Here is a 13,041-nt window from a genome sequence, read left to right as displayed (position 1 = left end):
CCCACAAGCTCCTTCTAAACACCTTCAAGCCATGGAATTGGACTTGAAATATCCCAAGAAATCCCTCGTTAGCTTCATATATGTAGAGAGAGATAATGCAATGGAGGGAAGTAATAATATTGATCAACAAGAAGAAGCTATCATCTGTGACCAAGAAGATAGCAACAGCCCTTCAATGCCTTCCAGCCCCCACACCACAATGCCATTGCCACCCCCAAGCCCAGAGTCCCCATGGACCCTCTCCCCTCTCCAAACCCCATCCCCTTCGCTTCTTTACCACTGCATTGCCTCGCTGCATCGCCGCGAAGGCATCATCTACTCCATTGCCATTTCAAGGCAGCAGGGGCTAGTCTTCACCGGCTCCAAGAGCACCCGAATTCGCGTATGGAGGCAGCCGGACTACATAGAATACGGTTGCATCAAGGCAACTTCAGGTGAAGTAAGAAGCACTTTGGCTTATGGTGACATTCTTTTCACCACACACAAGGATCACAAAATCAGAATATGGAACTTCAAAGTCCCAGACAATTTCAGGTCCAAAAAGGTCTCCTCCATCCCCAAAAAAAGCTCATTTTCTTTGTTTTCAAAAACCAACACCCAAAAACACAAAGAATGTGTTTCCTGCTTGGCATATTATCATGCAGAAGGCCTGCTATACACTGGCTCATTTGACAAAACAGTCAAAGCCTGGAGGGTCTTAACCAAAAACTGTGTGGATTCATTTGTGGCACATGAACACAATGTCAACGCAATTTTGGTGAAGCAAGATGATGGCTGCGTTTTCACTTGCTCCTCAGATGGGTCAGTGAAGATTTGGAGAAGGGTATTTAGTGAAAACTCTCACACTCTCATCATGACTCTGAATTTCCAAAACTACCCTATATATGCATTGGCCCTAAGCACTTCATCATTCAACTCCAATTGTTTCCTTTACTCTGGTTCTTCAGATGGAACAATTAATTTCTGGGAGAAGGAGAAAATAACCTATAGATTTAACCATGGTGGGTTTTTACAGGGTCACAATTTTGCAGTGCTCTGCCTAGTGGCTGTGGAGAGGTTGATATTTAGTGGGTCAGAGGATACAACCATTAGGGTTTGGAGGAGAGAGGAAGGGAGCTGTTTCCATGAGTGTTTGGCTGTGCTGAATGGGCACAGAGGGCCTGTGAGGTGTTTGGCTGCTTGTTTGGAGATGGACAAAGTTGTGAAGGGGTTTCTGGTTTATAGTGCAAGTTTGGACCAGAGTTTTAAGGTTTGGAAGGTCAAGGTGTCACCAGAAGAGAAGATGGGGTTCAGTTATATGAAGAGGAGTTTTTCCAGGACTAAGGTTAGGGATTATGAGACTAGCCCTGTGTTGTCTCCTTCATGGGTTGAGAGGAAGCTGCTTCAAAGGTAAAATTTTCTCTAGCAGATGTATCATAAAAATAATAATTTCTCCCTGAGAGCTTATTTAATTTTTGTAGCCACAACCTTTTTATTTCCTTGAACTATAAAAATGTCAATATCCTCCTATGTATTGGATTGTGGATTTTGTTATATTTTGTAGGACCAATATACAATAAATGGCATACCAAACAAAGCTGCAAAATGCTAATTTCAAGCAGTTACTCCTGTACTTAAAGTCTTTGTATTCGAATTCTTATTTTCGACAAAAAAATAAAAATAAAAATATGGCAGAATTAGAATTTCGCCAAAGTAGAGTTTAATTTGACACCACAAGAATCAAAAAGCCTCTTCCTCGGTGGGAATGGGGAGATGAGTTGTTGGTCTGAAAATGAAGAAGTTTTCATAGATGAACCCAGCAAGCCCACCACCAATGAGGGGCCCAACCCAGTAAACCCAGTGATCAGTCCAGTTCCAGCTCACCAAAGCCGGACCAAAGGACCTCGCTGGGTTCATTGAAGCCCCTGAGAAGGCCCCACCAGCTAGGATGTTGGCCCCCACCACAAATCCAGTGAGTGTGGGGCCCAAACCGTTAAGAGCTCCTTTCTTGGGGTCCACAATTGTAGCATAGACTGTGAAGAGCAAGGAGAATGTGAGGATAATCTCCCATATCACACCTTGTAAGTATCCCACCCCACTTGCGAGCGAATGAATTGGTGTAGTCTGCCAAAACATTAACAATTAAATTAGGTGACAAATAACATGACCTTATAAATAAATAAATAAATGATATTCCGAAAAATAATGTCGCATTAATAATTTGTGACTTACCAATCCACCAGTGAGGTACTCTAGCAGGTAACAAGCTGCGGCGGCTGCTAACAATTGATCGATCCAATAGAGTAGGGATCGGAAGACGGTAATGTGACCGCCAACGAGGAGGCCGAGGGTGACAGCCGGGTTAAGGTGACCGCCGGAAATGTGGCCGGCGGATATCATGACGGCCACAACTAGTGCATGTGTCACAGCTATGGCAAACAACGAGACTAATGCATCTGCGTCTAGCTTATCTACCAACCAAACGCAACACCGTACGTTAAAGTTACCGTATATACACAAATGGGACTACCAATTATATATAAACGACAGATACATTAATGACAAACAGTACAAATGTAATGAAATAAAATAAATAAATAAAATTATGAATTACCAGTAGCCATGGCTGATCCAACACCAGCAAAGACAAAGAGGAAGGTGGTGATGAACTCAACCACGAGGGCTCTCCATAATTCTGGCAGGGCAGCCTCACAGATGGTTCCCAAGGCTATTTTCGCCATTTTGTCCTAGTATCCTATGATCGAGTGGTCTAAGCCTTGCCTTGAGGTTGAGGGTCTCTGCGCTTTGCAGTTTCTAGAGCACAATGACAATGTTTGGTATTTATAAGCAATGATATTGTGATATCCTTTTACAGCTAAACCCCTTGACTTGAGGTGTATTTGCTCTTTTGCCATTATCATCTGTCAATGTATGACTCTGTGCCATGGTGGATTTGAATTGGGCAGGCATTAACTGAGCACATGACAATATATATACAAATGACAAGTTGGGTCCAATAATATTATTGAGTGCTTTAGACGTTATCCATGATCAGGATTTGATGTTCGGCATGAAGATCGAAGAGGAAACTGTGAAACAAAATCAAATTTTTTTAGGTAATACATAAAACGAAAGGTATAAAATGATGTATGTTACTAACTACTGATAAATTGTCGGTTCATTTTCAAATAACTTAAAAGCCGTAGATTCAAAAATATATGAAACACGAACCTCATATAAATTATCATAAAAAAAAAAAAGAGCAATGCATATCATATCATCACAAAAGCTGAGCATGCTAGCAAGTTTGCGATTGATTGATTCATAAAGAATTATTGTCATATTCTAATGAATGTTGTTCTCTGAGTGTACAACTTTTGTGTCCATACGCATTTCCCTTGTCTTTGTTTTTGTTTTTTAATTTCAATTGGGCAGATGCATAATGCATTTCCTTTTCTTTAATATAGTTTATATCCAATGGATATTTAAATAGTACAAATTTCAATTATTGATCGAAAGTAAACGTTTGAAGGAGGATTTTATTATATGAAAATCCAATATTAATTTAAGATAAGCAAGCATGTTTGTTTTGTTGGGTTGTGATGAAGATGATGACTTAGCTGCCTCTCCATGTCCAAATCTGAATGCTAAAGTAAAAGTCGTCTTCATGGTATAAAATCTGAATACCGAACTAGAAGTCTTTATCAATCTTTTTTTTCATTATATTATTTTGTTGCAAAAGCCAAAAGTTTACTCAAATGGAACTCAACATTTTGTCTCTTAGTTCATCATGAATCCACTCTTCTCCTCCAACAAGTATTGGCATCCACTACGTACTTGCTTCCTCTCCACTTTTAATCTTTTTTTTTAATGGAGATGTAAATCCATAATTACACACAAGAATAAGGCGATTACTGTGTGTGAGCATCCAATTCAAAATCAGTTAACGGTGAATAGAGGGGTTTAAAATCATTTAAACTGTTAAGCGAGACTTCAATTTCGTGACGTGGAATTTACAGCACTCTCAACCGTAATAACTTTTTTATTTTGTTTTTGGTTTCTTTTTGGGTATAAATTATATAGTTGAGGTTTTTGAGAACATGTCAAGCATTTGCCAACCTAACTCTTTTAAGTGCACGTACCATATATACCATGTGTGAGTTTGGAAATAATCGTGCAGTGAGCACATAGTGATGGCAAAATTAAAGGGACCACCATGCCTAATAATGTAATGAATTATTAGGGTTCATCGATGCCATGCCCATCATCTGCCTACCTCTCAATGTTTATCCATAAAACGGATCCAACAACAAGAACATGACGAATATCATATATATCCAGGTACCGTGGGAAACCATGATGAGGTTGAGAATTGGACTTAAAATTATTGTTTCTTTTGCCTACCAAAACCAATGCATATTGACCTTTTAATCTTTATTTAGAACCATAAATTTGATTCGACTAACTAACAGGCCTGCAAAAACTTTTTATTGAATTTTCTTTTTCGATGATATTGATGGATCACTAACAAACAGGTCTGCATATGGGAGCTTGAAAGTGAAAGATATATCTTCATTTTTTGCGACTACGATGATCATCTATATATATAAAGTAAAAGACAGAGAATGATGAAACATTCAAAATATCATAAAATGCTTTCTTGGTTAATGCGAATATTAAGAGTTGAAATTATTTATTAAATGAGGATAATATAATAAATTCACACTTTTTCATATTAAACAAAAATTAAAATTAAAAGAAAAATAAGATAATGGATTCTATTTTTATGGATACTCATTATTTTTTTAATTCTAAAATAAATTTTTAAAAAAACCTCTCGCAAGACCGAAAGCACATGCGAAGAGGCTAATGTTGTTTATTGCATAATTCTTAATTAACCCCCAAACTCGGAATTAGTGTTGTATAATGATGACTTTGAAAGTGGGTCAGTAAGAATAAATATTTAACAAAGTAACCCAGGAGGCAAAACTATTGACTTTTATTTGTGATTGATTATGCCAAATACAAATTTCCTTACGTCAAACGTGCATGATGATGTATACCAGAAAATAATTTTATTTTCCTCATAAGAATGTACCAGAAAATAATTTGTCACTCGCAACTCCAATTCAAGAGTTATACATGTAGAAGTGTTAGAGAAATTTTTGCACGTTCCAGGTACACTAGCTGCGCTGGCTGGTCGAGGCAGTATAATAATTTAACAATTAAGATGTATGTAAGCAAATAAAATGTGAATTAAGCCAATTAGTTGAGACAATGTACCCGTCATTACGAAATGAAAGATGTGATAGGAGAATAGAAGCTCGGGCCATAAGCCTCTGTCCAACCCAAACTCATTCACGCTATACGACAAGCCAGGCCTGTGAAAACAAATTGGTCATGACAAGCCCAAATGCTACATGCAAGGCCCATTTACCCGCGCACGCATATATCAACATGCAGATAACAACACAGAGAGCAAAAGCTCAGAGTGAGCGAAACACAGAGGGACACACGTTGCAGTAGCAGTGTGGTGGAAACTAGAAAAGATAACCAAAATGTCATCTTTATCGGCTACCCTGAATCTCTTAAGACCTTCTCTTGCTCCACCACCGCCCTCCTTGAGGTTTTGTGATGTGAGAAATTCTGCTTCTTCATATTGTACATCTCGAAGGCTCGCTCTCTTTCACCTCGGCTCTGGTAATTCCTCCCTTATCATCATTGTTTTGCACTTTGTTCCCATTGGAAACACAAAATTTGAAAAACCCATGTTTCATTTTGTTCTTATTTTGAGTTACTGATTTTTTGGGTTGTTTTAGTTTATACTCAAATGTGCAATGTATATGCATTATGCTAAGTTTGGGTTGAATATAGTGTACGATATATAAGAGTTGAAATTTGGTTGTTTTCTTTTGCTTCAATTTTTCTTGTAATGCAATGGGAATTTGGTTATCTCTGGCTGAAAGTTTGCAGTTTTGCTTTTGTAAATAGAGAAATTATGAAAAATTCAAATTATATGGAGGCTTGAGTTTTGACACATGACCTGAAATTAAGTTGCTATAAATAAAAGAATGATCTTCACCTTACAAAAATTAATCAATTTTCCTTATTGTTGTCTACTTTCTAATCACATGAAGAACCTTAGCAAGCATTTGTAGGCACTCAGTTTAGTTAATTTAATTTTTGATTAAAAAGAACCCATAATTTGGATTTAATATGCCTTGCGCTTGTGGATTCGGGGTGGTTCTCTAGCTCTACCTCAGTCACAACTATTAGGTGCAAAAGCATCTGAGTTGCTAAGAGGAGAGAGAAACACACTAGAGGCTGCCCCAGTTGCAAATTTGGCACAAGCAGGCACCGCTATCACCAAGGAAAATGCTTTGGAGTGGGTAAAAAATGACAAACGAAGAATGCTTCATGTTGTCTATCGTGTTGGGGACTTGAACAAGACTATAAAGTACGTGTCTATTTAGTAACAGGCATACTGCTTCAACAATGCATTGTTCATCATATATAGATAGCTGATTATTCCTTTTGAGGTGCAGATTCTATACCGAATGTTTGGGGATGAAGCTGTTAAGAAGGCGTGACATACCAGAGGAGCAATATTCAAATGCTTTTCTCGGATATGGGCCGGAAGATTCCAATTTTGTTGTTGAACTTACATACAGTAAGTCATTTTTGTATATGTAACTCTGTATGATTTCAAGCGTATTTTTTTGTTTAGTACAAGTATTTTTTTTAATACCATTCAGTTGCTTTCGTATTGTGAAATTCGATCGTATTTTTCTTATAGATTATGGAGTAGACAAGTACAACATTGGGACTGGTTTTGGCCATTTTGGTATTGATGTTGAAGATGTAAGTTGCTATTTCTTAATATAGATGTAGTTTTTTTCCTTTCTATAACATCCATCCTCTTCAGCAATTCCAGAGCATTATTATCTCTAACATTTTTATGTCTTATCCATAATGTTTTATATGCCAAAAATTTTGGACTTACATAGGTTATACGATTTTATGTAGGTCAGCAAATCAGTGGAACTGATAAAGGCAAAGGGAGGGAAAGTTACCAGGGAACCTGGCCCTGCTAAAGGTGGCAGTACAATAATTGCTTTTGTTGAGGATCCTGATGGCTATACGTTTGAGCTTTTGGAGAGAGGGCCTTCACCTGAGCCCTTATGTCAAGTGATGCTTCGTGTAGGCGATCTTGACTGCGCTATTAAGTTTTATAAGAAGGTAAGATGTGTTAAATGAATTTCTTTATTAAACTTAATAATATCTGATCCTGGTTAGGCTTTTATAGATGTAAGCTTCATTTAGCTTTTAACGTTGTGTTTCTTTAACTTGAAGGCTTTTGGGATGGAACTTCTTCGCAAGAGAGATTATCCTGAGTACAAGGTGACTTGACTTCACACTTACCACCCACTGATAACTTCCCCGATACTTGTGGATAGTTTGAAATAATGATGCTCATGTTAATCTCTATACACCACACATTTTTTTAAATACTGCATGACCATTATAGAAATTGTGACCAAAACATGCCATTGCTATTTTCGCATTTATGTGGTGTGTAGGAGTATAATTTGGTTTATATCTCTATGAATATGAGGATCTTGCTGAATAATGTAGTTTTCATACATATGGCTTGTATTTGAAGGTCTTTGTTGTAATGGGTTTTTCTTTTTATGCCCATTTCTTCTTTCTTCCTGGATTTGGGCGTAAGGCAGTAGCTGTGCAGGAAGGTATCCCATACACTTGCCTTTTGTCTAGTTGAAGCAGGTGCTCTGTGGGTTTAGCATTGCCTATGTAACTACTATCTGATCATGTTTTTTAATTTTGTTGCACAAAAAGGTAGAAATGCATGAGCACAGGCGCATGCTGGAATGTGATTTTGAACCTTCTACTGGGGAGTGTTGAAATGTGTTCCCCATCAATCAGAATCCTGGCACTATATCATTAATAAATCTAGCTGCTGGGCTAACATATTTTTGCTTACTAACAACTTTATTCTTATCCATGCTAACCCGAGAAATAACTTTTTGTGAAAGCTCTCTGTGCTTTAGCCTCCCCCAACCTCCATCTATTTCCTTTTAACATATGTAATTAAATTGAAAACTATTGCTCAACATTGTCTGGATTTTGCTACTCTACCTGATATTTGGTTCTGTCTGTTTACTAGTATACATATGCCCTGATGGGCTATGGTCCTGAAGATAAGAATCCAGTGCTTGAACTGACGTACAACTATGGGATCACAGATTATGACAAAGGAAATGGTTATGCACAGGTATATGATATTATTTTTCTTACAACGTATTTTACTATGCATTGTATATAAGTTATATAAATTCTGTGCTTTTATACTGAGAAGACTGAATCCCTAATTTTAACAGATCGCAATAGGCACAGATGATGTTTACAAGAGTGCAGAAGCAATCAAACTCTATGGAGGGAAGATTGTTCTTGAACCTGGGCCTTTGCCAGGTATCAACACAAAGATAACTGCTTGCCTTGACCCTGATGGCTGGAAATCGGTATGATCTGTTTACGGCCTTCCATAAGTGAAAGTTGGTTTCATTGCATTTCCTTATAGTAATTGTTCTATTTTCTTAGTTGGTAGTTCTGGTACCAGTTAGGGTGCAAAAATTTAAAATTGATGACACCTTGGTGTTCTTATGGAATATTTTGTTCCTTTTATGCATGAAATTTATCATATTCGTTAATTTTATTGATTTACAATTTTAATTCAATGACTTTAATTTTCGCCCCTCGCCATCCTGCAGGTCTTTGTTGATAATGTTGATTTTATGAAGGAATTGGAGTGACTAAAAGCATCACCAAAGACTCTAAATTGAGTCCATGGGAAGATTTGTAACAATTTTGACTGTAGATTATTCTAACCTGCCAATTTTATTTATCTTGAAGCAGTCCCTGAGAGAACATACCCAAATCAAACTTGTAGATATAGCACTCTGTACAAGACTGTAACATCTGTTATAAGTGCCATCCTTGCCCAACGATATGTAGAGCTAAGATTTTGAGATGGTTGCTGCACATTGATTGTTGTGAAAAATCTAACAATTCAATTTTACATCAATCCAAATTTTAACCTTCCTTGGAATTGTGTTATGTTGGCATGAAATTCAACATATGGTGGATCCCCTCAGTCCACATATGTTTGTCACCTTTACTCTTGCATTCAAATTCTATTGTCCTTTCAGCTGTTTTTATCCCAAAGTATGCCCTTGGTTTGCTTCCATCTTCCCTCTCCCTTCCCGGCCAGGCTGGGATGTCACAGTAGACTCCAGAGACTACACCTGCATGCATCACAGTGCGGCATCACTGTTGACAGGGGCAGAAGTCAACGTGAAATATTTGTTATGGGTATGAGAATGTTCTTACATTTCTTCTTTTTCGTAAATGTTCCCGCCATGTGCTTGCTTTTCATTTTGGCTACAACCTGTTATCATTCGAAGTAAGCTGATCGAATTCATTCATTGATTTTAGTGTGTTTTTTTTCTTATTCAAATTTTTGAATCGTTGGCTTGTTTACCTGCCCATTTGAATTAATGTTGAAAGAAACTCGCTTCCAGTGGAGATCACCTGCATGCAAAAGTTACATTACTGTGAGTTTCACATTAGCCATCGAATTTATCCATGAATTCAGTTAGCTTAATTAACTATTGCTGCATGAATGTATCTTGGTAATGTCCTTTGTTTACCTTTCCTTGTACGTTTGAGGAGTTCACCTCCTCTAGTGACAAAGTTCAGTGCTGAATTTGATTCTTTTCCTTCAAGTTTTTCGTCAGCCAGAACCAAGTTCGTGCCTCCATACTCCTTTTGCAGCCTTACCTTAAGTGTAGCAGCTCCTCGTAAAGCTGTAAATCATGGATCAGAATAAAGTCGATCCAAAACTTGTGGTGTCAATATGTTTTAAACTAGTTTGTGATTAGCTTTATTGTGGTTTGAGTGTTGAGTTTGTTTGGTTTGAAATTTTGGGGAAAATTGTTGAGCCAAGGATTTTTGTTCTAAAATGATGGAATTTAGTACAGCTTTGTAGAGGCTTAGTGATACCTGTAGCTGCTCCAGCAGTTAAGGTCATGATATCTCCATTCGTCCTTGCATTTACTGCAGAGTTGACAACTGATAGAATGTGGTCATGATCAGCTCCCATTTCCTCCGCAATCTCAATGCAACGCGACGCTACAAGAGCAGCTGCAGATGCTAGTGCAGCTGATGTTTCAGTCCTCAGCTCCGATATTAGTGGCGCTTTCTGGTGGGCAGCTGAAGTTTCAGGCAACGCAGTTGAAGCTGCAACTGCTGCTACAGCAGCAGCAACCCCAGCCACAGAAACAGCTGCATGCAGCTGAGCATTTTGGGTTCTGAGTTCCTGCTTCTTCCTCTCCTTTTGATCTTTCAACCACCTTCCCATTGTTTTCCCTCGCAAAATGCTCTTGTATAGCTGCGGAGAAACAACAATGAGGAATTGAGAAATCACAATGATAAGGTTGATTGGTGAAAAGTGAATTGAATTACCCCATTATTGAGCAATTGCTGTTGAGTGGAAAGGAAATCTGGGTGGAGTGCTTGATGCAGTAAAAATAACTCCTGCATATATTAACCAGCTGTAAAAAGTTCATGTCTCTACTTGTGTTGAGGGAGAAGATTCGAAGTTGGGACCTCTCTCTCAACATTATCGAGGAAAAATACCACTAAATCAATATCCAGTTGATTGTTTTTATTCTGCTTCTGTATATATTTTATTGGGAAAAGTTATCTTTTCGTAATCAAGTATAAATGACAAAAAAGTTGGTAAGCAATTATAGACTTAGTTTAGAATCACGCGCTCGTGCACATAAAACATCATGGTGATCCTACACTATCAAAATTAAATATAATAAAATCACAGACCAACCAAGCAGAAATGGTAATGGGTTTTTTCAGTAAATTGAAAAGAAAAAAAAAGGTGAATTTCAACCAAAGGGGGCTAAAATATTTTTTCTTAGATTAGAAACTTTAGAATTTTGACCACCAATGAGATCTCTAAATTAACCCTAATATTTAATATATATATATATATATATATATATATATATATACCACATCGATGTAATGAAAGTGAAGGACCTACAACAATGACAGAACGCTCTGAAATAATCGACCTGTTTGCCAAATGGTTATTTGGCAATTTTAAAAGGCTTTTAAAAACAAAATTATTAACTGTTATGGTGTAGATTTAGATATTGTGATTCTCGTATGGTAAAACCTATTTTTCTAAATGAATACCTCTTTTTAAAAGATGAGTTTGTTGCTACTGACTAAACCTAGGGTGCAGGCATGGAAGAAAATGGGGGAGAGAGAGAGAGAGAGAGAGAGAGAGAGAGAGAGAGTACCTTCATTTCTTCACTGTCTCTGGGTGAAATTGGAGGGCTACCCCCACTTGGCTGAAGTAGCCGTATTGGATCATAGCAAACACACAAACATATAACCCCATTAAAGAAAACCCAAAAATATACCAAAAAATAAAATAAAGATTTTCTTATAGTCAGACATAAAACACTTATTGGACATATAAATAAATTCTAATATCTTTGTTAACTTGTTAAGTAGGAAACTAAATTAACTTACAGGCTCTCCTAAACGCATGGAAACTGTATCATGCGAACCAACACCATCAGAAGAAGTGAAGGCAGACTTGTTGTTGTCAAGATTTTTGGAAGCAACATTAACATGAGTGTGGGAAAGAGCTTTGGAGAGCTCCATGGCAGAGAGGCTCCATGATCTGGCCAGAAACTCCATGGACTCCGTTGGAGTTTCCGGTGGCGGGGCACAAGCCTCGCCTGCCCAAGTCATGCCACCATTTTCGTCTATGTCCTCTAGCCCCCCATGCATCCCCTGTGTTGTTGGGCATTTCAAACCGCAAGAGCTCACTAAAACACCATGAAAAAAACACACACATACAAACTCAGAGAGTTAGAGAGTTAAGAGCCAAGCCAAAAAAATCAGTCTAGTTTTCTTCTTTTTTGGGTTCTTGCTTACTTTTTTTGAAGCCCAATGGTGGAAATGAGGAATGAGATGATGAAGATTGAAGAGCAGGGGTACAATACAGTGCCTATTTAACAAGGTTGCAAAAGTGCGCTGCATGGTTTTTTTATTTTTATTTTTATTTAATTTTAAAACTTTGTCCCCATCATAAAATTGTTGCCTTTTCTTTTCCTCCTCACACTCGCTTGTGTGTGCTTTATGCATTTATGGGTAAAGACCCCATTTTTTCAGCGGCCTGTTCATGATTACCAGGCTAAGGTTCCTTTTGACACCACCATTATCAAAGCTTAATTTAATAAAGCAAAATTATTCTGAGGGGCCCTTTACATCACATTGCCTTCTGGTTCTGGATCGTAACCCTAGGATCATTTACCCCAGGTTTAAGAAAGTAAATGATGCTTCCATTGATTATCTTCGTCCTCAGTTTCTTATCTAGATTGAGGAGAGAAATTCTGCAAATGTGTCCCGCATCGAGGTTTAAAGTAACTTCTGTCTAAAGCTGATCTCTTTTCACTTTCTTTCACTCGTAACTTTTACTGTAGGTCAGAATAAAATTTTGAAAAGAAAAAAACAAAGGACAAACTTTGAGGCAAGCACCCTGGGCCCACCAACAGCCCCTAGAATATAATCTCACTACAGACAGCGGCATGGTTAGTGGTGACATAACTTAATTGTTTGAAGACCCACGCACCCAGCTGAGGGTACGGTACGACTTTCATCATTGCTTGGAGCCTAAATCATGGGTTTTAATTGAGAGTGAGAGAGAGCACCAACAATTTCTGAGGTCCCAATCGATTATTTATTTTTATCGTAAAATTTTCTGATTTGCATAACTTTTCTTAATTTAAATCACCCCCTAACCTCTGTGCTTTACGAGGTTGATTCATACTTGCAATTTCCAACCTATACAAGTCAAAAATTAGCTATTAATAAGATACAAGTGTAGAACAAGAAGCAAAGGAGGAGGAGGAGGAGGAGAGACGCAGAAAAAGATTGGCAGGAATCTGAGGG

General features: G+C 37.8%; 4 protein-coding genes across 5 annotated transcripts; 2 read left to right on the top strand and 2 right to left on the bottom strand.

Moving 5' to 3' along the window:
• The first annotated feature begins 29 nt into the window (after positions 1–29).
• Positions 30–1,505, top strand: LOC103320207 (protein JINGUBANG-like). Its single transcript, XM_008221849.3, has one exon. The coding sequence runs from the start codon at positions 32–34 to the stop codon at positions 1,391–1,393; it is 1,362 nt and encodes a 453-aa protein (XP_008220071.3). The 5' UTR covers positions 30–31; the 3' UTR covers positions 1,394–1,505.
• An 83-nt stretch (positions 1,506–1,588) lies between these two features.
• On the bottom strand, positions 1,589–2,938 carry TIP4;1 (tonoplast intrinsic protein 4;1). The gene is made up of 3 exons (XM_089047087.1): positions 2,594–2,938; positions 2,212–2,450; positions 1,589–2,103 (listed from the first exon to the last, which is right to left on the bottom strand). Exons 1-3 carry the CDS (start codon positions 2,718–2,720, stop codon positions 1,720–1,722), a joined length of 750 nt encoding a protein of 249 aa, XP_088903213.1. The 5' UTR covers positions 2,721–2,938; the 3' UTR covers positions 1,589–1,719.
• A 2,526-nt stretch (positions 2,939–5,464) lies between these two features.
• LOC103320204 (putative lactoylglutathione lyase, chloroplastic) lies at positions 5,465–9,106 on the top strand. 2 transcript variants are annotated; one of them, XM_008221846.3, is made up of 9 exons: positions 5,465–5,679; positions 6,232–6,436; positions 6,525–6,649; positions 6,776–6,840; positions 7,006–7,218; positions 7,333–7,380; positions 8,165–8,272; positions 8,379–8,519; positions 8,769–9,106. In XM_008221846.3, exons 1-9 carry the CDS (start codon positions 5,538–5,540, stop codon positions 8,808–8,810), a joined length of 1,089 nt encoding a protein of 362 aa, XP_008220068.2. In that variant the 5' UTR covers positions 5,465–5,537; the 3' UTR covers positions 8,811–9,106. The 2 variants fall into 2 exon arrangements, with proteins under 2 accessions (XP_008220068.2, XP_088903212.1); XM_089047086.1 differs by lacking the exon at positions 6,232–6,436 and having other exon boundaries at positions 5,539–5,679.
• On the bottom strand, positions 8,877–12,942 carry LOC103320205 (phosphoinositide binding protein). Its single transcript, XM_089047085.1, has 9 exons — positions 12,025–12,942; positions 11,614–11,915; positions 11,379–11,429; positions 10,522–10,593; positions 10,060–10,447; positions 9,708–9,863; positions 9,539–9,588; positions 9,388–9,445; positions 8,877–9,302 (listed from the first exon to the last, which is right to left on the bottom strand). Coding segments are annotated over exons 1-9 (1,269 nt in total). The 5' UTR covers positions 12,026–12,942; the 3' UTR covers positions 8,877–9,111.
• Between the last annotated feature and the right edge of the window lie 99 nt (positions 12,943–13,041).

Source organism: Prunus mume, linkage group LG2 (genome assembly GCF_029339155.1).
Source record: "Prunus mume cultivar Tortuosa linkage group LG2, ASM2933915v1, whole genome shotgun sequence".
Classification (NCBI taxonomy): domain Eukaryota; kingdom Viridiplantae; phylum Streptophyta; class Magnoliopsida; order Rosales; family Rosaceae; genus Prunus; species Prunus mume.
Note: the sequence above shows the minus strand (reverse complement) of the source record. Positions and strands in the feature narration are given on the sequence as shown.

What these genes read in the sequence shown, in the direction of transcription:
- LOC103320204 (XM_008221846.3), top strand. Translation starts at nt 5,538, where the DNA reads ATGTCATCTTTATCGGCTACCCTGAATCTCTTAAGACCTTCTCTTGCT. An exon ending in TCTCTTTCACCTCGGCTCTG is followed by an intron (nt 5,680 to 6,231) that starts GTAATTCCTCCC and finishes GTGGTTCTCTAG; the next exon opens with CTCTACCTCAGTCACAACTA. An exon ending in GACTTGAACAAGACTATAAA is followed by an intron (nt 6,437 to 6,524) that starts GTACGTGTCTAT and finishes TTTGAGGTGCAG; the next exon opens with ATTCTATACCGAATGTTTGG.
- LOC103320207 (XM_008221849.3), top strand. Translation starts at nt 32, where the DNA reads ATGGAATTGGACTTGAAATATCCCAAGAAATCCCTCGTTAGCTTCATA.
- LOC103320205 (XM_089047085.1), bottom strand. An exon ending in GAGACAGTGAAGAAATGAAG is followed by an intron (nt 10,594 to 11,378) that starts GTACTCTCTCTC and finishes TAATATATGCAG; the next exon opens with GAGTTATTTTTACTGCATCA. An exon ending in AGCAATTGCTCAATAATGGG is followed by an intron (nt 10,448 to 10,521) that starts GTAATTCAATTC and finishes GTTTCTCCGCAG; the next exon opens with CTATACAAGAGCATTTTGCG.